At 45.7% G+C, this 25259-nt stretch overlaps 1 protein-coding gene across 2 annotated transcripts in view; it reads right to left on the bottom strand.

The window, feature by feature from the left end:
- caskin2 (CASK interacting protein 2) overlaps positions 1–25259 on the bottom strand; it is a 97653-nt gene that overhangs the window by 5756 nt on the left and 66638 nt on the right. The window contains exons 9-23 of one of the 2 annotated variants that reach the window (XM_080776104.1): positions 23328–23436; positions 20948–21042; positions 19511–19628; positions 16601–16807; positions 11675–11820; positions 10837–10903; positions 9694–9800; positions 8642–8752; positions 6885–6986; positions 6267–6405; positions 5265–5476; positions 3304–3582; positions 2007–2741; positions 1464–1691; positions 212–530 (exon numbers count right to left, since the gene is read on the bottom strand). In XM_080776104.1, coding sequence (XP_080632230.1) covers positions 212–530; positions 1464–1691; positions 2007–2741; positions 3304–3582; positions 5265–5476; positions 6267–6405; positions 6885–6986; positions 8642–8752; positions 9694–9800; positions 10837–10903; positions 11675–11820; positions 16601–16807; positions 19511–19628; positions 20948–21042; positions 23328–23436 — 2974 coding nt within the window. The remainder of the gene's footprint in view (positions 1–211; positions 531–1463; positions 1692–2006; positions 2742–3303; positions 3583–5264; positions 5477–6266; positions 6406–6884; positions 6987–8641; positions 8753–9693; positions 9801–10836; positions 10904–11674; positions 11821–16600; positions 16808–19510; positions 19629–20947; positions 21043–23327; positions 23437–25259) is intronic. The other variant, XM_080776105.1, reaches the window with a different exon arrangement.

Raw genomic sequence — 25259 nt, 5'->3', positions numbered from 1 at the left:
TATAAGGTTTGCCGACAGCAGCGACAGTGTCTGTGAAGCAATTGATCTAGGGTAGAAGAGAGCCGTATTGAAACGGGCCGCCTTAATGAGGGAATGAGGTGTGATTGGTGTGTATAGGAAAACGTGGCTGATTGAAAGCAATCAGCAGACTGACAACTGACAGCAATCAATCAATCAATCAATCAATCAATCAATCAATCAATCAGCTTACCCTGTGCTGCCAGCAGGCTGTGGCGCAGAGGTTTGGGAGCAGTGACGGGGGGTTTGGCAGAGACGGGGGGCTTGCTCGGAGACCCCGTGGCGACGGCGGGGGTCTCCGTCCTCTCCACAGCAGCTTCACTGATCCTCAGACTGACCACCTCCTCCTCCTCCCCCTCCTCCTCCCCGTCGCTCTGGGAGCGCGCACAGCCTCGTCCCTCCTCCTCTCCGCTGGGGGAACAGTCCCCACCGCCCTGCTCCTTGTCCTTGGGCTTGTGTCGCCGCTTCACCGTGTCTGACTCCTTCAGGTTGAACTCGGGCAGCTCCGGGGCCTTGGTGGTGGGTAAGCAAGGGTATGATAGTTATTATAACAGCTCCGGGGCCTTGGTGGTGGGTAAGCAAGGGTATGACAGTTATTATAACAGCTCCGGGGCCTTGGTGGTGGGTAAGCAAGGGTATGACAGTTATTATAACAGCTCCGGGGCCTTGGTGGTGGGTAAGCAAGGGTATGACAGTTATTATAACAGCTCCGGGGCCTTGGTGGTGGGTAAGCAAGGGTATGACAGTTATTATAACAGCTCCGGGGCCTTGGTGGTGGGTAAGCAAGGTTATGACAGTTATTATAACAGCTCCGGGGCCTTGGTGGTGGGTAAGCAAGGGTATGACAGTTATTATAACAGCTCCGGGGCCTTGGTGGTGGGTAAGCAAGGGTATGACAGTTATTATAACAGCTCCGGGGCCTTGGTGGTGGGTAAGCAAGGGTATGACAGTTATTATAACAGCTCCGGGGCCTTGGTGGTGGGTAAGCAAGGGTATGACAGTTATTATAACAGCTCCGGGGCCTTGGTGGTGGGTAAGCAAGGGTATGATAGTTATTATAACAGCTCCGGGGCCTTGGTGGTGGGTAAGCAAGGGTATGATAGTTATTATAACAGAAACATTTTTGTTAACTGAATTAAATACAAATGACAATACAAAATAAACAATAAACTGTATTCTGTGTCTACAAAACAAACTAAAAGGAACTGACAAAATGGCCTTAATTTTCGTTTTGGATGCTTGGTGGTTCATCTGTAACTGAATACATTTTTAAATGCTATCTTTTGTTAAGTTTTTATTAAACAATACTTACCTATTCAATTCTTCACCTGACAAATAACACAAAGTACATTATGAAAAAAACTAAAACTAATAAAAACGACCAAATATTCAAAAAGGAACTAAAACTAAGCTAAAATGAATAATTCCAAACTATTGCAATGCACCTTTGCGTGTAGGAGCTGCTCGGGGGGCTCCAGCACCGCCTCGGCCCGGGGCGGCCCCCCGGTCTTGGGCCTCTGCTTGATGGTGAGGTTGCCCTCCTCGGCGAACGGGATGCACTCGCTGGAGCTGTTGTTCTGAGCGTCCAGCTCTGGGACCTTGTTGCTGCCGGCCTCCTCCTCCTCCGAGTCTGACTTCACCCCCCTGTCGGGGTCCGCGTCTCCACTGTGGGTCTGTGGGGGGAAAGCCAGGTGATCATGGTTATGCTAAAACTAATGAAAAAACTAAGAGGAAAAAAGTGAGTGGTGGCTTTTTGAAGTATAGTTGTTACTATATGAGTTACTAGAATAAAAAATAAATAGAAAATTGATGTTCCAATAGACCCATTATACTTGTCATTGGTTCAATATTTATACAAACACTTGTAAATCGGCTATCTTTGCTACTTTTACTCGACTATGTCACGCGACAAAGCAGGACAAAAAAACCTTGAAATACGGAGCTGAACCACACGGGAGCTTTCCGGCCCCGACGGCAACGACACTGACCTCAGCGGGAAGACACTCGCTCTGCACCCTCCTCCGGGCTCCGCTGGGGTCCACGGGGGGCGGGGCCAGGAGCGTCAGAGGCAGAGCTTCCTGCTGGAGGAGGTCTAGCCTGTGCGGGGGGGCGGGGCTGCGCCTGCCCTCCAAAGTGCTCTCCAGAGACGCCGCCATGCTCTTCACACTCCTCGGGGTCTCCGTCTCCACTGCGCCACCGGGTGGCGCCGCTATCGCATCGGCGAGCTCCACGCCGCCGGTGCCGCCGCTCACGGAGCTCAGCCTCTTGGGCGGGGGAGGCGGGGGACCCTTCTTGCGGGCACGGACGGCGAACGACTGGCTCCGGCCCACTGCGCCGCCGCTCTTCTCCGGGCTGGCCTGCAGCAGGCGCCGCGCCGACTGTCCGCCGGTGCCGCGTCCGTGCCGGCGGCTGAGCGTGGCGTAGGACGGGACGGCGCCGGGGGGAGGGCCCAGCGGCCCGTCATCATCGTCATCCTCCTCGTCGGGCTCGCCGTCCGACAGGGCGTAGCGTGTCAGGCTCTGCGTGCGCTGCTTCTTGCCGAGTGTGAGCGAGCGCTCGTGGAGCTTGGAGGAGGCGGCCTCCAGGCTGGTGGAGCCGCCGCAGTGGGCGTGCAGGTAGCTGAAGCCCTTGAGGGAGGAGTCGGCAGGGGGGGGAGGAGGCGGGGCTTTGGGCTTGGCCGGGATGGCGGGGTACTTGAAGACGGTGGCGGTGCCCAGCGGCACCTGTGGAGAAAGCAGTATACTTAAGTTTAGAACATTAAAAATATGATGTAAGTGTATAGCCATTATTAAAAGCTTTATTCAAGGTATATTTAAAGGTAGGGTAAGTGCTTTTCTTTGGATATAATAAGTGTTACTCATTACAAAGATTGTTAGCGAAAATTGGCTATAGTTAATGTGATCATCTTCTATTTAATAGCCTTCAGAATCAGAAGCATTAATATCTTAACCATGCAGTAACCGGGATTTAGTATTAAGCCGCTAACATCGGCACGTTGTTCAATCCAGCTCAATCTGAGCCGTAATTCAAAGAAAAAGGAGTTTAAAGACGGCAGCCCATTGAGTGCAGCCGCGAGATTTGTTTTCCTAGGACACTTTGAGCGGAGCGTTGCCTAGTGACCGGGAGCCCTGCTTTACGGTAAATATGAGTGATACGATTATTCATTAATACAACGCTCAAAAACACATTAAAGATGTTCCTGGTGCCATGGGATTTCATGACAATCAATGAAGTCCTTGACATTCAATGAGTTAAGTATTCATATTCATATATATATTTTTGCACCTGTTTAGGCAGCTGCTGTGCCCGCTGGTCCCAGCAGCCCTCTGGAATGTTCCTCTCCTTGGCAGGACTGCCCTCCAGGCTGCCCAGGCTCTCCTGGGAGTGGCTGTGGGGGATGACGGAGGCCATGGGGGGGTCCTGGGAGCGGCCGGAACCTCGGGAGCGAGCGTCGATGCTCTCCTGGCTCTGGGACATCCTCCTCTGGATGGCCAGGCCGTCCTGGTGGCAGCCGCCATAGTGGCTGGACATGGCCGTCGTCAGCTCTGCACTCAGCTCGCTGTCCTGGAAGCAGTGGTGATTGGGACGGCACATTTAGATGTAGTCTTAGTCATAGTCTAGCCGCCGCCGGATGGGAATTATCCATTCATTGATATAATAATCCATCGATTAAGTTAGTTGATAAGCATCATTTTAGTTTTAGTTTTTTTATCTAAGAATCTTAGTTTCCCTCAATGTTTAACATAAACATAACATTTTGCCGATATAATACAAAATACATATTACGGTATATTCCTTAATCAAATGTTTCTTGGGGCGCCTGCTGGCCAAGTGGCCCAGGCGCATGCCACATATAGGCTTTGGCCTGACAGCATGCCGCGTGTTCGAGTCCCGTTCATGACGACCTTTGCTGCATGTCTCTCCCTTCTCTCTCTTCTTCTTTCCGGTCTACCTTCACTTGATACTATCAATAAAGGCAGAAAATCCCAAAAACTATTCTTAAAAAATTATTTCATTTCTTTGACCATTTCAGATACAGGGTCAGACAATGACATCTTTCTATGAGGAATAAATGAAATAAAAAGTGCACTGTCAGATTGCAGGCAAAAGCAGAAACGTTTCTATGGCTAACAAGGTGGGAGCAACTTTTTTTCAACCTGATTACATTCACAGAAAACCACCCAATGATAGAACCGCAGAGTTCACTCTCAGAGTTCATTGAATAATTTCTAAACACTGATTAATCGATTAATGATTAACATCCGTCTTTTGAATACAATTCCATTTAGTTTGAGTCATATTTTAGTCACCTGAAATGTTTTAATGTTTAGTCTAGTTTTAGTCAACTATCAATCATACGATTTTAATCGACTAATTCTGCAGTTGATGTAGTCGACTACAATGTATTTTGGCGGGCCTCGATGGCGTCGTAATGCCTGATTTTACACTTGGTTGCATGTTGAAAATAGCCGATCTACAAGCTCACTGTGAGCTTGTAGATCTGCTATTTTCAGAGCGCAACACACAAGCAAACCTAAAATGACTTGTCTTTTAATTCTACTGGATCTCTCTCTTCTCTCTAACTAACTTCTCATTTTAGTCTAGTTTTTTTAGTCATGATAGCTTAGTTAGTGAAAAAAGGTATAGTCTTATGCCTCTTTTAGACGGCGACCATCTCCAGATAAAACGTCAAAGTCCCGTTGCGTTCTCATTTTTATTGACCCTTTACACGAGAACGCACACTTTATGAAAACGCTATAATGTCGCTAGGTGGCGGTAACGGGCTACCAAATAGACCAGTCACCCACATACAAGAAGAAGAACCCCTTCACGCAACCCAGAGCATGCAGGCAGAGCGCGTCACGGGATGGTTATTTATTTTATAATACATTAGGCTACATAAACGCTGCCGCCATGGCTGCCGCCTATCACAAGGCTTTTTATTTACATCATGGTTTTACATTCACCATCGCTGATGAGCAGCGCTTTGTAGGCGAGGAGGGAGGCTTGTTCAGGAACTCCAATATATCATATATGGCTCTGCATTAATGTAATAAACATACAGGTATATGCGCTGTGAGCCAACGTGAGCCATGATGTCATAAGTTTTGCCTGTTTACACAGAGAAGGGATAAAACGGCGTTCTCAAAGATTTCCACTCTGGGAGGTGGTTTCACTTTGTTGCGTTTTCACCTCCTGAAAACACCGTTCTCGTCTAAAAGGACCACAGCAAACGTCAACATTACCTGGAAGGTCATCATCTTGGGGGTGTGTGGCGAGGGGCACAACTCCCCCCCACCTCCCAGCGAGGAGTCGGGCGGCTCGATGGCCACCAGGTGCAGGGCTCCGGGGGGCTTGCGGCGCAGCGTGCCCCCCTGGCCCCCCAACTCTGCCTGCACCATGGCCCTCTGGATGTCACACAGCTTCCTCACTGCCAACATCAGCTTCTTTTGGTGGCCTGTGTGGGCGAGGCAGCAACAAAGGACATTGTTGTCATTAGGGCTGGAACTTTGATTGATTGATTGATTCATTGATGGGCTGTCAGTAAAAAGGTTTCCCCCTTGTTGACTACAACGATCGCTGAAACACCCTTGTATCTCGGATTTCAATCCCAGTTTCCGATTCTAATCAAAACAAGCTTTATTTACGGCCATGGTTAAAAAATGCATGCCTCGGGTGGTCTGTGATCCTCCCGTGATATGATTGCTTATATTGCTTATCCTTTGAATAAGGCGCCTCACTTTAAAATACCCCTGGGCCCTGGCACATGAATGGACAGATACAACAATTGTGGCACTCAACGATGGGGAACACTGCTTTACGGTAGTCCCGCAAGTGTAGTGCGTAGTGAAAACTACAAATTACGTCAATTACTGTACGTCAACGGTAAGAATCAACATTGTGATTTATTATGGCAAGGGCAATCAAATGTACTTTGTTGTAACATTCCACCACTGTGCTCAATACATACCCAGCTTGTATACCCAGCTCAATACATACCCAGCTGTGCTCAATACATACCCAGCTTGTATACCCATCTCAATACATACCCAGCTGTGCTCAATACATACCCAGCTGTGCTCAATACATACCCCAGATGTGCTCAATATATACCCAGCTGTGCTCAATACATACCCAGCTGTGCTCAATACATACCCAGCTGTGCTCAATACATATCCAGGTGTGCTCAATACATACCCAGCTTGTATACCCAGCTCAATACATACCCAGCTGTGCTCAATACATACCCAGCTTGGTGATGCCAATCTCCTGCAGGTCCTCCCATGTGAGGTCTCTGACGATGCTGATGGAGTCATAGCCGTTCTCTGACAGCTTCTTGTGGTACTGAGGCAGGCCAATGGTACTCAGCCACTCCCCCAGGTCACACTGGACAGAGAGACACGGAGACAGTGAGACAGAGAGACAGTGAGACAGAGAGACAGCTTCTTGAGGGACTGAGGCCCCTCCCCAGCCACTGCTCAGCCACTCCCCCAGGTCACACTGGACAGAGAGACACGGAGATGAGACAGTGGTTCCCTCAGCTCTTTATTCATTTCAAGGAACTCTCAGGTTGATTTTTGAATGCATATTTGATGTTTTTCAGAAAACTTAGGCCAGGATTTAGAAGGCATTTTTTAAATCTGACTCAGGTCTAAATGGGTTAAGGTTTTTAATGACTGCTGGATTGCTTGCTTGCTTGATTGATTGATTGATTGATTGATTGAGTACTGCCCTCTGTGACATCAGTTGGCAGGGTGTCTGAGCTGCCTCAACTGAAAAATGCTTTGTGGCTAAACGTTGCACTGACTGAAATGTGAGGCGACAGTGCCCTCTGGTGGAGGAACGGAGTGTGAGATTGTTCTTACGGGGATGTACTCAGGAAGCCACTCGGGAATGCTCAGGTTGCTGATCTCTATGGAGATCTTCTTGCGGTGGCCCGGCTTGGTGACTCCAATGGCAGTCAGGTCCTGGAACAGCAGAGTGTACAAATGGAACAAAATGTACCCTTACGGCCCGGGTGTGTAACTCTGAGTGTGCACAAATGGAACCAAATGGAGCCTTACGGGTGTTTAACTCTGAGAGTGCACAAATGGAACCAAATGGAGCCTTACGGGTGTGTAACTCTGAGAGTGTACAAATGGAACCAAATGGACCCTTATGGGTGTGTAAGTCAGAGAGTGTACAAATGGAACCAAATGGGACCCTTACAGGTGTGGAACTCTGAGAGTGTAAAATGGAAGCAAATGGAGCCTTACGGGTATGTAACTCTGAGTGTAAATTGGAACCCGTAAACCTTACAGATCGATTTGGTTCCATTTTGTACACTCTCAGAGTTAACAAAGAGGATGTTACAGTGTAGATTGGGGGTGCGAGAGATAAAAACCTGCATCAAATGGAGGTCTGTGGCCTAATGTACGTATAGCGCTGTCAGGTGGAAATCTTCTATATATCATCGTACATCATCATGGATCATCTCATAATGCCTGTTGCCTGTGATTGGTTAGCTGATTTGCTCATTTACATATGACATACAATTTCCCTTCAATGTCAATGGCGTTTTAATGTTTTAATTCACGTCATATTTAGCGGAATTCTGACTTAATTTCCCCGTTCATTGTCAATGGCAAATATTGAGATGAGATCTGTGGGGACAAGATTTAGCGGACTTTTGACCTGAATTCCCCTTTCATTGTCAATGGCGTGTGTCTGTGTGGTGTACCACTAACCCACCACCCACTAACCCAGAGGCGTGTGTCTGTGTGGTGTACCACTAACCCACCACCCACTAACCCAGAGGTGTGTGTCTGTGCGGTGTACCACTAACCCACCACCCACTAACCCAGAGGTGTGTGTCTGTGCGGTGTACCACTAATCCACCACCCCAGAGGTGTGTGTCTGTGCGGTGTACCACTAATCAACCACCCCAGAGGTGTGTGTCTGTGCGGTGTACCACTAATCCACCACCCCAGAGGTGTGTGTCTGTGCGGTGTACCACTAATCCACCACCCCAGAGGTATGTGTCTGTGTGGTGTACCACTAATCCACCACCCCAGGGGTGTGTGTCTGTGCGGTGTACCACTAATCCACCACCCCAGAGGTGTGTGTCTGTGCGGTGTACCACTAATCCACCACCCCAGGGGCGTGTGTCTGTGTGGTGTACCACTAATCCACCACCCCAGGGGCGTGTGTCTGTGTGGTGTACCACTAATCCACCACCCCAGAGGTGTGTGTCTGTGTGGTGTACCACTAATCCACCACCCCAGGGGCGTGTGTCTGTGTGGTGTACCACTAATCCACCACCCCAGAGGTGTGTGTCTGTGCGGTGTACCACTAATCAACCACCCCAGAGGTGTGTGTCTGTGCGGTGTACCACTAATCAACCACCCCAGAGGTGTGTGTCTGTGCGGTGTACCACTAATCCACCACCCCAGAGGTGTGTGTCTGTGCGGTGTACCACTAATCCACCACCCCAGAGGTGTGTGTCTGTGCGGTGTACCACTAATCCACCACCCAAGAGGTGTGTGTCTGTGCGGTGTACCACTAATCCACCACCCCAGAGGTGTGTGTCTGTGCGGTGTACCACTAATCCACCACCCCAGAGGTGTGTGTCTGTGCGGTGTACCTCGGGGGTCATCCTGCTGATGGTGGGTACATCGTACCCGGCGGTGATGAAGTTGCTGGTGTACTGCTCCAGCTGGAAGTCACTGAGCCACTGGTAGATGGCCTCAGCGTCCTGCAACACAAACACATTCACACTGGCCCTTTCACTTCAGGACACCAATTATATTATATATATATATATATATACCGGTATATATCTACTTAAACCATTAAGTCCTGAGAACGATTCTACAGTTTTTCAATATTTTTTCAACCGTTTTTCGAAAGAACTATGTTTCTATGTCAGTGGTGCTCAAACCATTTCATGTCAAGGACCCCCGAAATGGACCCGCCCAGGAGCAAAGATTTGAGTTAAAAACGTTAAAAACATGTAATCTTAGGTCATTTTACATTGTTTTTTGAGCGGTGAGGCCACTCCTATGCACAGCTTTGTGTGTGTGTGTGTGTGTGTGTGTGTGTGTGTGTGTGTGTGTGTGTATGTGTGTGTGTGTGTGTGTGTGTCTGTTTAAGCACGGAATGTATTTGTAGCACAGAATGTCATGATTTGATTGACTGATGTATGATGACGTTCGACAATTGTTTTTAAACAGTTACCCTTACAAAAAGGGTAACACCGTCAACTCAATTTCATTATAATTAAGCTATTCAATTAAAAAAACATTTATTTATTGACAGATGAAGCCACCATGACTGAAAATGTCCCATGCAAACGCCTAGCTTAGCTAGTAGCCACTGCAGGGACTTTTGATGATTTTGATTGATTAGGTGTGCCATCATCATGATCATTTGAAGCACGGGTAGAGAGCTATTATAACCAATCAGAACGAACTGCTTCTTAACCAATTTTAGGTGGGAACCCCTTTTGGTGTTAGCATTACGTTATGCTTTAGCTATTTTTTTTAAATCGAAGAACGACTGACATAGAAACATAGCTTTTTCAGAAAACTGTCATTTTCAAACAGACATTTTTATAATCTGATCTCAGGTCAGAATGGGATAATGAACCACCACAGTAAATGTGGTAGAAAGTTGTAGAGGTGGTGATGCGGTCACCTTGCCCTCCAGGAGCTGTTGAGGTCGCACAAAGTGCTGGGCGAAGCTCTGCTCTGCTGCTCTCTGCATGGTGGAGGCAGCCTGCGGCCTGCGTGGAGTTCCTCCGCCTGGACAACAACATCACACAAGCAAGTTCTGATGACTAAATCTAATTATATTGGCAATTTCGTCGACAAATAAAAACGAGACTAAAATGTGAGCGAGGGACTGGTGGAGAAGAGATCCAGTATAGAACTAAAAGATACGTCATTTTATGTTTGGTTGCGCTCTGAAAATAGCAGATCTACAAGCTTGGCTATTTTCAGCATGCAACAAAGTGTAAAATCTGCCATTTCAACGGCATCAAGGCCTACCAAAATACATTTTTGTCAACAAAATCAACTGTGGATTTAGTCGACTAAATCTAAACTCAAACTAAAACATTTCAGATGACTAAAATATGACTACAACTAAATTAAATTTTATTGAAAAGACTATGACTAAACCTAAATCAAAATTTGCTGTCAAAATCAACGGTGCTTCAATGGTCATTAATTCTGCTCTCATATTTGTATTACTTACGTAGGTTTGTTATTATTTCACCTTCTACATTTGCAAGACATTATAATCTAAATTGCGAACTGTACACTTGATGTTATTACCTTTAGTAAAGCTTTTCGAAAACACTTTTTAATCTCTAGATTAGTCTTTTTTAAATCATCATGATATGTGTTTAGTAAATGAATTATGTTCCCATTCATTTTAAAATTAACGATAAAGTAGGGTGTGTTTCTAGACTTTCTACTGGTTCTACCGAGTGAAGATCCGTCCTTGCTGTGGTTGCGGCCTATAGCATTAATTTCCGTTTGCATTTTGGAAAATAGGCTTAATTTACGGTCTGCAGAAACCAATGGCGAAACGCCGTCCATTCTTTTTACGGTCTATGCATTTGACACAAGTGATTACATACTGTAGCCACTCTGGATAAGAGCGTCTGTTAAATGCATTCATTGTAAATAGAGGGTCACATGAACAAAACATAACACTATTTGTTGAATGTGTCAAATGTGTGGAGGTGTCCAGTCTAATTGAAATCATCTTTCCAACATTGTTGTATTTATTTTAATTTAAAGTCCATTTTAAAGTAATGAAGGAGAAAGCTACCTGACAGCTGATCAGGCTGCTTGCTGGAGTCAGGTTGTCCCACATCGCCAGCAGAGGGCGCTGGAGGCTACACAGAAAATGAAAACAAAAAGCTTTAAAGACGTGTCAACAGAGATTTCAGCTCCCTGAAGCATAAAAGAAAACATGCAAAAATGTCAGAACCTTGAATGGGACATGAAGACCATTGTGAACCTAAATCCCATGTGAGGTGATCAAATATAAGTGTGGTGAAACACACGGACAATTAAACAATATCACATCACATCGCTTAATCTGGTACCGTGTATGCCACTTTGACGTCATGGAAGAATGAAAGATTCGTTTTTTTCTTTTCATTTTCTCAATCACTACTTAATTGTTGTAGTCGAGTCCTTCTAAAGCGAATCCAAGTCAAGACCGAGACCAGATTATTAATATTATTTCTCATTTGATAGGTATAGAAAACACTGCGAGAGCAGGCAGACGCGTCAGCTGCGCACCTGCGCTCCGTTACTTAACAAGATATCCGTCTATAAGCACCAGACAGCTCTCTTATAATATTAATGTGAATGGACTCCTCATAATATGGATATAATACAATTATTCCATTGCATTGTACTGACTCGTGATTCGAGTGGACTCCTGGGGAAGAGTCCCGAGTCAAATTAAGGGCGAGATCAAGACGAGGCCGAGTACATGGAAATGTGGACTCGAGACAAGTCAATGACTCGAGTACTACAACACTACAGTACTTATATCTGATCTCCTCGCATCAGAACAAAGGGATTCAGATTCAAAATCAACAAAATGCCCTTTAAACTATGCTGCTATGAACAAGCAGCGAGCTGTGCTGAAGCACCTTGCTGGTGTGGTCGGCATGATGGCTGGTGCTGTTATGGTGCAGGCCGTTGGTCGCTGCCGTGTTGCTCTCCGTGCTCTGTCCACTCCCTGCGCTACGCGTGCTGCCCACGCTGCCTGTGCTGCCCACACTGTTCCTGTCTCCAGCTGGGGAGAGAGAGAGAGGGAGAGAGAGAGAATTAATCTTAACTGGAAGACAGTTTTCTGCTAAAGCCTGATTTGTTGTCCATCAGTCAGGGGTCTAGTATACACCCCCCCCCCTCCCCTTATTTCACTATACACCAAATATCTGTAATATAGACGATCTACAGACTTGTGCTCTTATAGGTCGTCTATTTCCCAAAAGTCTTTGAACACATTTGCATATTTTCGCCTGCAATATCATGCCCAGTATATGGATGCCAGGTTGAAACTGGTCGAAGGAAGGCTCCTCCGTTTCATTCCGTCTCTATCCACCTGTAATGTAACTTCACAGAGGCTCACATAGACGGGAAACATCCAGACATCAGGCTGAATGAAGACGGCAGCACAGTCACAGCATTAATTTCAGCGGGAAAACAAGCCTTACAGAGGGCCAGTACGGTAGCTGGGGTTGGAGGAAGGTAAAAGGTACACGGAAAAACACGTCCATGATTGGGACGGGTCAATAGGCTCTGTGCACGGCAGCCATATTGGAAGGAAATTGGGCCTCTTCCCTACCTTCTTCACAGGTGTTACCAATAATGCCAATTAAAGTTGTGTTCCATTCTGGTCAAACAGTCATATTATGCATGATATTGTGCATGCTGGGCTGGCTCACTGGAAACATTCCACTACACATGTGGGTCTCAAAGTGTGGTCCAGGGACCCTCATGGTTCCTTGAGGGGGTCCCAAATAGCCAGGTGTGTAACTCTGAGTGTACAAATGGAACCAAATGGACCCCTAAGGGTCCATTTGTACACTCTCAAAGTCATGGGGGTCCTTGAGATTAAAAGGTTTGAGAACCACTGTGCTACCTAACTTTCATTAGAATCATGGGTAACACCAGTGAAGGAAGTAAAGTAAGGAAGTCCAATTTCTTTCCAATAATGGCTGCTGACTGTGCTTTATTTATTTTTTAGAGCCTATTTTTTGAGTTAATAATTCAACACTTCGGATTTGACTGCAAAGGGCGCTTGCTGGCCGTCGTTGGAAGCAGCTGTGCGGAGGTGGACGTGTGTGTGTGTGGCGTACAGTAGCGGTAGAGCAAACAGCTGCAGGCACACAGTAACGCAGCCAGGAGCTTCAGCCTCTAGGGGGCGACAGAGCTACTCTGTGGAGTGAACAACATCGTACAACGGGCTACATGAAGGAGGCTATACCGTTTAGATACAAGAAGATATCTGCGTTAGTTAAAGGAACACTTCACGGCCCCAAATCACCCCCCCCCCCCCCCCTCCTCTATCAATTACTCGTCAATTTGGATTTGTGTGTTTGTGTGAATAGAATCCCAAAATGAAGATACTTGATGAATTGAACAAAGTAGGGGTCAGGAGGATTAAAGGACCACTTCACCACTTTTCAACCTATCTTCATATAATAGGTCCTCACTAATAATCATGATAAAATAGCACGATTTCTTTCTACTCAGTCTGTGTCTCATAGGAGGGCTGTGGGAAGTTTAGAAACCGTCTTCCAGTGACATCATCATTAGGCAGATCTTTTTTTAAACAAGATCTTTTTTACAAAGATGTTTAGATTTCCATTATCGTGAGAACGATGGCTTCCATTTTCACATTGCAACTTTTCAGGACTATAAAGACTGCAGTTTCTATTAGCTTGTATTCCCCATCGATGATGTCACTGGAAGACGGTTTCTGAACTGCCCACAGCCCTCCTATGAGACACAGACCGAAAATTGCGCCATTTTATCATGATTATTAGTGAGGACCTATTATGAAGATAGGTTGAAAAGTGGTCCTTTAACAGCAAAGCGATATACTAAATTACGTAAAAAAAATCCAAATAACTATATCCAGTCGTATCCTCCAAAACATAACATTCTCACTCAAAATGTATACTGTGCCTGGCCGTGGATTCGTGCGCACACACACACACACACACACACACACACACGCACACACACACAGGCATGCTCCAAAATAGTTCATTTTGAGTGAAGAATGCTGTGTTTTGGAACTAATAAAGGATACGACTGGATTCAAGGCACTTGGATTATACTGTGCGAGTCGTTTGAGAGTTCATAAACAGTTTTGATAATATCAAAGCCGGTATTTTCTTCATTTTTAAAATTATTTTTCAGGGGGGAGTGACTGAAAAAGTGTATTTCAGGGAAGTGAAGTACTCCTTTAAGTATGGCTCACTTAGCGGTAGAACATGGATGGCGTGGTGCAGAGGGGAGAACAACATGAGCTCAGGCTGAAGCGTCACGGAGGTTGACTTGGGTCGGGGGTGGGGGGGCACAGCGTAAAGGGAGGGGAGGTGGTGTTTGTGTGGGGGTAATAGGCAGGGCCAGGGGTGAGGGGACGGAGTCTTACCATTTGGTGAGTTCCTGAGCACCCAGATGTCCTCCAGGGGACACCCAGGACGGGAGAGGCAGCTCGGAGACACACCTACCGGACACAGACACTGTGTTGGGGCCTTGGGAAGGACGTTCTGTCACAGGGGGAGGGGCTAGGTGACGCTGGTGGTGGCGATGGGGTTGAACACTGATCACACACATGTACGTACGTACGTACCCGGAATGTGGTGCCGAGTCATCCCGACGGAGCAGGTCTCCAGGTATGGGCGCTTTTGTTTTATTTCTTCAAAACAGATATATTTCACTTTCAGACATGTTTGGTGTCATTTCATCGTCCACCCAGACAGTTTTTAAGTTGCTTGATTCAGTGTTGAGACATTTTATATTCACTTTATCAGGCCATGCCTCCTATACAAACCCATTGTAACTTCAAACTCAATATTAATCATGCTAGGTTCTTGGTTCTGGTGACTTATATTATTGTCCCTATATTGTATAAGTGAGGTGGTTGTAACTCGTGTTCATACAGTATACCTACCTTGAAGCGTACCTTACGTCACCATCAAGAGCCAATAAGGGACCACTATTCACACACACACACACACACACACACACACACACACACACACACACACACGTAACCTTTTACCCACCCAATATTGAATGAAACATATCTTAATTACGTCACCATCAACACCACAATTATAACCATGCATACCATACATACCATACTCTGCTTGCACAAGTAAGAAAACACAGCCCCTCATGTCTTAGATTAGGACAATATCACAGTCAGCAGAATCAAGAACGAGTGTTTTCAATAACCTAAGGGGTCGTGTCTGATAAAAGTAATATCAGATATCTAAATACTCAATCAAGTAACTTAAAAACTGTCTTAGGTGCTCACAAAAGCCTGAATAGACGATGAAATGACACCAAACAGGTTTGAAAGTGAAATATTCCTTTAAGCTGATGTTTATGACAGAGCCTCAACTGATGTTCACATTTACACAAGAAAGTCCAATGGTCCAAATCACATTACAAACAACGTTAGTTTTGTGAATTAATTTACTTTTACTGCGTGGCCCCAGTGCCCCCCACAAAATTATCGGAACTACTTAATATTGACCAAAACCAGAGCAGAACTCCCACCACGGGACTCGGGTAATCAATTAATACAGTTGCAACCACTAGATTAATGGCAAGTATTTCATACAGCCATTAACTATCCCTTTAATTCAAACATCTGAGTACTTTTTCCACCACTGGACATTCCCAACATTAAGCACAAATCGGCATATGTATGGAAATAATATGAAAATGTGACGTAGATATCAGCGCAGATTGCAATGTGAGGATGTAGCCATCACAATGCCAGCGCAGAACCGCCGTTGTCATGCAATGGTTTCTGCCGTGTGATGATGTCAGACCAGAGTTTGATGAGCGAGAGGAGAGAGAGAGAGAGAGAGAGATTGAGTGAGGGGGGAGGAATCTATTAGGGGGGGGTGAGAGAAAGCCTATAGAGCACCGAAGTCCTGACATTACTCGCTCATCCTCTGGGTTTTTCTCAGTTATTCAAGAAGAATAACATTGGGTCATCTTAAAATCGTGTAAGCATTGTGGTCCAAAGAATAAACAAACTGTCTGGGCGATATTGCCGAAGAGGTAGCTGTATCTGTATCGTTTACGATAGTCACTCATATTTGAGTGAGTCTGTTTCTAGCGGAAATGTAAATAATTATGTGGCAATAACATTGGCGGTTTCTCGCCGCCAGTTGATGCTTCATATCCATATGAGTCAAACCGCAAGGATCATTTGTTTATTTTTGGAACACAGTCTATGGGGAAGAAGAAAAGACGCGACCCAGGTAGGATGTGTAAATTACGTCAGACTTCGGTGCTATTTCACCCACGCAAAAACCTGAAACCTGAACACGCTGGTCCACGCGTCGCTTTGAGACGCATTGCCAGCACATTAACCCTCCCCCCCGGCAAGCTGATATTGGTTTCTACAGTATATTCTGTGAAATTGGTAAAACAAGCGTGTTTTACCAATTTTAGAAGCCCTCTAATCTTACCAGAATCCACATGAGTTACCACTGCACTGTGACTCTTTCTTCCAATCTACACCAAAACTCTCTCTCTCTCTCTCTGTTTCTCTCTCGGTTCCTTAACGATTCCCCCTATTCCTATAGGGGTGTTCCAAATGCCGTAGAAGCCTGTAACTCTGAGAGGTGTGCAGTTCCAGAAAGGGTTCCAAATGTGATGGAACCGATTCCGGTTCATCAATGTTGGATCCGCCGATTCCTCCAGTTCCGAATCCCAAACGTGTGTGTGTGTGTGTGTGTGTGTGTGTGTGTGTGTTTGTTTGTTTGCATGTGTGATGTGTGTGCATGAGTGAGTGTGCGTGCAGTCACCAGCTATACCTGCGTTGGCACCGAGCCCGTTGGCGTGTGCCAGGGCCGCGTGGCCAGCGGCCGTGGCCGGGACGTACAGGGTGTACGAGTCGTCGGTCTGGGGGGCCGGCGGGGGGCCGAGGCCGGAGGAGGAGGAGGACATGAGGGGGGTTCTGGAGGAGGACAGCAGCTGCTGGCGCTGGGTGGGCAGAGAGGCGTGCCGGGACAGGGTGCCCCCTGGTGTTTGGAGGACACGGGGAGGACACACAGGAAGAGAACAGGAGGGGCAAGGAGGAGGTGGTTAGCAAGCTCGGTGCGGGTCAGTGGTGATATGTGTGCCGCATTCGCTGCCGTGTGAACATATGCCATTTTGGAAATAATTTCCTACTTCTGGGCCTCTTCCGACTTCCTTGTGTTACCGATGATATTAATAAGGCTCTGTTCTGTTCCAGGGTCTGACCTGTAAGGGTCCATTTGGTTCAATTTGTACACTCTCAGAGAGAGTTACACACCTGTACGGGGACCAATTGGAATCCACTCTCTAGAGACTTTGAGACCCACTGGTGTAGCAGAGTGTTTCCATTGAGCCAACATGCACAATAGCATTTGACCAGAATGGAACAGTGCCTTAATTAGTATCAACGGTAACACCTTTGAAGTTAGTCAGAAGAGGCCCGGAAGTAGGAAGAGTTATTTCCAAAATGGTGTATGTGCATAGAGCATATTATGGTGGATTGATGGAGTGATGATGGATGCGGAAGGAGGAAAGAGTGACATAGGTGGAGCGTGGGATGGTTCTGGAAGCATAGAGGGAGGATTAGTTTCAAAACGAGGGCCGCTACGGAGGGACGTCTGGGTTGCGTGCTCTCTCTGCCATAACGCCGTCGCTGTACGACTGCAACATTATATCCAACCAGTAAAAGTTGTACGGTATGTTATTAGAGTTGACAGTGCAGTGCGTGCTGGTGTGTGACTGTGCTGCAGTGTTTGTGTCCACACACACACACACACACGTTAACCATACACTAGCTCGTCATTCAGTGACGCATGTCTTCCAATTATTCGCAGATACCTCACAAACAAGCGGTGGCAGATAGTCGTTTTAAACAGGCGCTCATTTTCCAAAGGGCAAATTTGTTTGTTGTAGCAAGTGTGAATTAAACTTAAGCAGCTCTGACACTGTCAAAATTGTACTTCAGCACTTATCAGAAGTAGCGGTTTTTGTGTGTATGAGTGTGTGTGTGTGTGTGTGTGTGTGTGTGTGTGTGTGTGTGTGTGTGTGTGTGTGTGTGTGTGTGTGTGTGTGTGTGTCTGTCTGTGTGTGTGTGGGGGGGTTGTGCGTGTGTGTGCGTGCATGTGAGTGGGTCAATGTTTGTCGGGAGGTGAATTAGTAAGTGAATATAAGTAAACTTATGAGAGTAATGCCAGTGTTTATTGTGAGTGTGTTTGCACACGTGTGTGTTTGCTCAGTCAGCACCAACACGCCCACACAATGTCAATGAGCGATATTTCACTATTTGCACGTTTACCTTTTGTGTGTCAAGTAGTGTGTCAAGTGTGTCAAGTAGTGACTGAGGCGTTCCCTGGACTTCTATAGGGCTCTATTTCTGTCCATGCTAAACCCCTTCGACACGTTGTGAGCTTGTAGATTGTCTATTTTAACTAAATGATTTTCAAAATACCAGCCTCCACCAGCCTCCTGGCTGGTGGAATAATAAACTCCCCCAATTGCAGTCACAACTGCAGACTCACTCCCCCGATGTTCCGCAGTATTCTGAAGACTCACCCCCTAGCACTCCTCTCTCCTTGCTGCATCCCTTCTCGTCACCTTTTTCAAAAGCAGCTAGTTTTGTTCTATGCCTATATATGTCTATATATAATCGATATACTGTATGTAGGTCACTTTTTTTTCCTTGACCACAACTGCAGTGGTGGAAAGTAACTAAGTACAGTTATGAGGTGTTTTTACATTACTGGAGTATTTCCAATTTTCAGTACTTTTACTTCTGTTTGGACAGAGCCTACTGTAGCTTCACCGTTTACCTGGTGTGCTAGTTTCTCTTGAGGCACTGCATTGTTCTTTGCTCTCAATGTATGTATTACCCTGTTTGCTGACTAGAATGCATGCTTACTCTGATGTCACACTCTTGATAAGAGCATCTGCTAAATGCCTAAATAGATTTTTGCTAGGTTCTTATGTAGTGCCTCAGTAAACCAGGATGATGCTAGGTTCTTATGTAGTGCCTCAGTAAACCAGGATGATGCTAGGTTCTTATGTAGTGCCTCAGTAAACCAGGATGATGCTAGGTTCTTATGTAGTGCCTCAGTAAACCAGGATGATGCTAGGTTCTTATGTAGTGCCTCAGTAAACCAGGATGATGCTAGGTTATTATGTAGTGCCTCAGTAAACCAGGATGATGCTAGGTTCTTATGTAGTGCCTCAGTAAACCAGGATGATTCTAGGTTCTTGGTTTACCAAATGTCTTCGCCATGCAGAAATAGCTGATCTACAAGCTCACAACACCCCAGAAAAGCAACGCTAGGATTAAAGTAATTGAAGGAGTGAATGAGTAATATTACATCCGATTTTTACATAGCGCATTTATTTGGTAGGCCAACTGAAACTCACTTCCCACAACAGAAAGAATCGCCTCATTACTGAGAAAAAAGTCAATTTCTACCTTCCTAAATGCAGTTGATACTTTTAAATGCAGTTGAGTTGACACACTGGGTTTTGCAGTGTGTTCGTGCGTGGTTTGTGTTTATGGTCCAATAAGCCACCTTCTGACACGCTATGAATCGTCCCTTTGGTTCGCAGCCAGTGCACTTCGTTACGTAATGAAATGACAACACACACACACACACACACACACACACACACACACACACACACACACACACACAGTGTAGTATTGCGTGCTGTGTGTGCGTGCTCCTCACCAGCTCGCCTGCTGATGACCTCGACGATGGACGGGGGGAAGTATCCCACCCGGTCCGTCCCCCGCTGGCTGTCATGGATGTGTCCCTTCCAGCGCCCGTCCACGTGCTGCTCTAGAACCTGGACGAGTTAAGAGACAGCAGAGAACCAATCACATCACACCACCACGCCCCGACCAATTAAAATGTATGCAGCCGGCCCGGACCGGCCTAGTGGTCCAGGCACCTATGTTGGTGATCCTGACAGTGTGTCGCGGGTTCGACTCCCGATCCCGACAAACTTTGCTGTGTCTCCTCCCCAAAAATATCTTACAATATTGGCATAAACTCATTCATGAAACTGATGATTAAACCAAACGAAATAACCAAGAAAGGCAGCAGTCCTTAGGTGGAGATGTCCGGCGCCCGCATCACGCACTTTGTGGACTTAACTATGTGGAATTAGAAAGAATCCGATGCTTGTTGGGTGGCTCCCTGAAGAAATTCATTAAGATGTGGGACCCTTTCCTTAAATATTTACATGAGCTGAGCCTGAATGAATGAATGAAATCCTCCACAGTTGCAATTTCCAGCCTTCTTTGCTTCCTGAGATGCTGTGTGCTTGGTGTAACACTAAAACCTACCACTAGGTGTTGCCATACTATTTACACTGAAATAATTCCAAACAATATATGATCTTGCTAGAAATGTTACTGGAGTGGAAATGGGGGAAAACATGAGCTATTTTTGAATGGATCCAATGTACAGTAGTTATTATTTAGTCACAAGCTCTACTTTTAATTGGTTGAATATAAAACAGTTTCAGCCTTATTTTTGGCATGTCATTATAGCCGGTAAAATAAATAAAGAATACAATACATACATGGAAAATAACACACCTAAAGAAGCATGTGTGGCATTGTGAGGTAATGGGACAGCACACAGGTAATGTAGAGGCTAAGATGAAGGGCCTAGGGCCACTGTTGTGACTGTTACTAAAGGAATAGGATGCTAACCATTATGCCTCACTGATACACTGATACACACACACACACACACACACACACACACACACACACACACACACACACACACACACACACGTGTGTGCGTGCATTTGTGCGTGCAAAAGCCGTGCATTTGTGCATGCGTGCGTCATAATCGTTTCCATGTTGAAAAATGTTCATACATATTCAAACATTTTCCAAAAAAATTGCAGAAACAGCAGATCTACAACACGTTTGTGACACAGCTTGTAGTTCAGCCATTTCCGATATTTTTCAACGTTCTGAAAGTAGTTAGTAATTTATTTGTCTACTAAAGTTATTTGTCATAACTGTGCATGTTTTTACGAAGGCTCAAAGGCACGTTGAGCAAGCCGTGTCGGAGGATCCCGGGTATATTTTCGGGTCTCTGGGATTACCCGAAGACCTCTCTACGGTACCCCAGAGAATGACTCACCATTATGACATCACCAGCACGGATATTGAGAGCGGTGGGGTCGTGCAGGTTCCAGTAGTCTTTCAGCGCCCTGACCTGCAACACACCTGTTGCATCTGCATGGCGGACGGAGACGAGAGAGAGAAACACTTTTAAAATGAGTTATAGGAAATCACAGTAACGACAGTAACAACGTATTCACAGTAAAAGTCTGGAATCACAGTAACGACAGTAACAACGTATTCACAGTAAAAGTCTGGAATCACAGTAACGACAGTAACAACGTATTCACAGTAAAAGTCTGGAATCCAAAATCTACTCGGATGTCCCATTTCAAGTCTTCCAATGTATAACAATGTTTTGAAAATAGCAGCTCTACAAGCTCACAATGTGCCCTGTATGTTTTGTAATAATAATCAAAATCTACAAAGTAACTGAAGTTATCAAGTAATTGTAATGGAGTGAAAGTACAATATTTGCCTCTGAAGTGTAGTGGAGTAGAAGTAAAAGTACAGAAAATTGGAAATGCTTGGAAAAGTGAATATCTCAAAATAGCTGCCCAACACTGGTGCGCACAACCAAGTATAAATCAGGCTTCATCCGGTGAGCGGATGGACAACAGTGAAGATATATGTGCATTCACTGTTGTCCATCCCTGCCTACTCAAAGACGAGAAAAGATTAAGAACAAGGTCTGGGAATGTGATAAAACTATAGGGAAGCAAATCGAGCTCTGCATACGGTTCAGGACATAGACACGGATCTTAAGAGTCTGAGACTCTGAGAAGAAGACTGTTTGCAACCGCACAGGTTTAGAGGGAAGCCGCACCGCTGTCACAACACACTACTAGCACTTGTTTTTTTGTTTTTTTTGGTGGGGGCCTGGGTGAGTCATGTCTCCCGGGCCGGTGCTCACACGACGCTGCATCAATAATTAATCTGCGACGCGTGTCGGCTGGCTTTGCAGGGACTTATTCATGTCTCGGGCTCTCCGGGACAGAGAGAGAGAGGGCTGGTAAACAAGACGAGAGAGTGGTGGATCTCTCTCCCTGCCGGGGGCTGCCGGGAGGCACAGGCGTGTTCCCGCTTCCACACAAGTGCTCATTACGCGCCCCGGTTCCCATGCTCGGAGACGCACATCAAAGGCCCAGGCACAGCGGATTACAGAGCACATAACACAAACACTAACACACAAATATGCACACTGCGAGTACACGGATACGTGCACGGTGAACGGATAAGTGCACTGTGCACCCGCGCAGGCCTCTCGTCTCGCGCAAGCATGCGTACCCACCAACCAACTTACACACACGCATTCACATTCAAACACCAAAGACTGAAATCAGATAGGGGTGGGCAACCTTTTCACTGAAAGACATGTACAGCCTTTGGAAATGATGTTGACTGGTGTGAAGATCACCCATTGCCAGACAGTGAACACCATGATTGCTTTGATTTCTCGTTCTGGGCTGTTGTTTAGAATAATGAAAGCATAGAATGAGTCAACAATTTAAAAAGTAGAAACATATAAATAAAAATAAATAAATCTAGGGAGAAACATTCTATGCACGTCAAACAATAATGTGATTAATAATGGTTGTGTTTTATCAACTCAAATGATCACCTCAATAGTCCAAACTGATCACCTACCAGATTCTAAAATAAGTTGCCAACCCTAAATGTGAGATAGGGCACGCGCGCACACACACACACACACACACACACACACACACACACACACACAGATCGATGAATGCTGTTTGCTTGTCCGCAGATGCATGAAGTACAGCCTGTTATTTAGATAACATGTTGTTTAGACAGATGCTAGGTTTGATGTGTACCTGCTATCCTATGGTTCGTTACCTTGCAGCACTTATAATTGTTTTCTTCTTGGTACTATTTACTTAACTTCACTGTGACCGCTTACAGTAAATATTCTTTGGTGTTTGCGCGAGCTGATTAATGTTACATACCGGTAACCCCCCGGGCGGGGTCAAACACAGCTGCATTGTGAGTTCAGAGCTTACAGCTGGTCTGTGCTGCTCGGGAGTCAATATCTGCTCCGTGTCTCCCTCCTCTGTCATGTACAAGAGGTCGACCCATGCAAGATGTTTGGGTCTGACTGAGAGAATTTTCTTTGTCAATCCTTTTCAAGATTTTCTTTTTTCCATGGTCGGTGAAGTGAGAGCTAGGGAGCCAAAGTTGCAAGTGGGAAGGAAAAGCGCTAATGTCTTGTTGTTTTTTATGCTTTTGTACATACTAAGATACTCGTGTTTCAACCCATTAAAACCTGAGATCAGTGTTGCTCAAATATGTCAAGGACCCTATATTTGGCCGCGGAACCCCATTTGAAAAATATTTTGTTCCAGGAACCAGGGATGTGTCCGTGCACTCCCCCTCACCTCGTAGGAGCTGCTTGATGTCCTTGCTGGCGTGGGAGGTGGTGAACTGGTTGACGATGTCCAGGGCTGTCTGGTTGTACGTGTTCCTGATGTTGACATCTACCCCGGCCTGCATGGGGTACATACACACAATTACCACATCTACTATAGCCTTTAACAGTCATCAAGGTAGGCTGGTGCAGTGCTTTTTTTTTATCCCACAATTTTGTAACCCATATTTTCACCCACTGTCAATTATCTAATGTAATCCTGGGCTCTACACTCCCTCTGCCAACCTGGGAATAGCAACGGACTGGCCTCATGCTTCCTTCTACGCATGAGGAGGAGTCCAAACCGTTTCTTTTCACCTGACAGGGTGGGAGTTTCGACGGTTGGACGTAGCGCGTGGAGTTTGTACATCTGCTGTTTTTGAAAAGTTGTTTGAACGATTTTGAATAATTTTGATTTCTTTTTTTTTTAATCTTCTGGGGATCCTTGGCACACAAAAACATCTGATGGGGGTTCGCAGCCAAATACATTTCAATTTTTGGGCCCTTCGCACGAAAACATTTGAGAAGCAGATGTAAATGTGATGAGGTAGTGTCTCCCCGTGGGCCAGTCCCACGGAACAAGTCAGCTTTCAGAGGAAGTGACTTCGAGTGAGAGAGAAAAGAATGGCTCACGGGGGATGAGGAGGAGAGAGGATTACAGGACACTACGGATAGGGTGATTGTGAAATCAACCTTCACAGTAAAGCCTTGCAGTAATTTATTCGTTTTGAACACCGAGCACAGCTGTAACCAAATAGACCTGTGTAAGGTTACAGCTGTGCACGTCTCAAGAGTTATTAACACTTTTACTGTTTGCATTTGTCTGTTGAATATTGGCTTTGCACTGATTTCAGATGACAGCTGTTGATGCTCATTTTCTTTCTTACTTTTCTGATTTCGTCTCAAATCTCACATGTTAAAGCTTTTTAACTGATACTCATCCAAAACAAATGACCAATTAAGAGCTGAGGCCTGCATTTTTTTAATTATATATATTTTTTATGACAGATGCTTTCCCGGTTGGTTAAAGGAACATTTCCCCGTTTTTACTGGGTCTTCAGTAAAGCTGAGCTCAGTGTCTCAGAGGTGACTATTAATCTGCAGCAGAATCTGTCTAGAGCCCATTAGACTCTGAGTGAGTAGACAGAAATGGTGCCACCCTATCAGTGACACAACCCCGTTTCCTGCCCTGTCAGTGGGGTAGGGAGCACTCTGCTGTGTTCATTGTAGGGGGACGAGGATTTCACAAAGTTCTTTGTGGGGCAGAAACCTCCCTTTGTGGGGCAGAAACCTCCCTTTGTGGGGCAGAAACCTCCCTTTGTGGGGCAGAAACCTCCCTTCGTGGGGCAGAAAATGAATCGCATCAGTGACAAACCAAATATGAAGATATGGTTGAAAATGCATGGGTGAAGTGCTCCTTTAAGTAAATTTGCCATTTAATCTAAAAACAAACCCAAAAAACCCCAAACAAATAATATAGTGAATGGCAGCATTCTCGAGTTGCAAATTGCAACGTCTGAGAATCCCACACAAATCATTACAGCCATCACACTTATTACGCTGTGGCAAAGACAGATTATAGTCAATTATAGTCAATGGGAGCAATTAAAATGGGAACTTTTCAGGATTTTCAGGATACTATATGGTTCTATTGTGAGGAGGACATAATGTGAAGTCATGGAGTTGGAGACATGTCTCCATGCAGTGCAGAGGGAGACAGTGACAGGAGTAGGAGGTGTCCTCGTCACAACAACGTGACAGGAATCATGTTACATGTAAGGGTGAGGTTCTCGTTAAGCAGCGGGTCGTCTTCGTAGTCTATAGTCTTTGATGTCTCCACGGGACCGAAACTAGTGAAAATAGCAGATCTACAAGCCACTTTGCACCGCGTTTTTTGGGAATG

This window comes from Protomyctophum bolini (genome assembly GCF_963924005.1).
Source record: "Protomyctophum bolini genome assembly, chromosome: 11".
Lineage (NCBI taxonomy): Eukaryota > Metazoa > Chordata > Actinopteri > Myctophiformes > Myctophidae > Protomyctophum > Protomyctophum bolini.
This window is presented reverse-complemented; position numbering and strand designations above follow the sequence as displayed.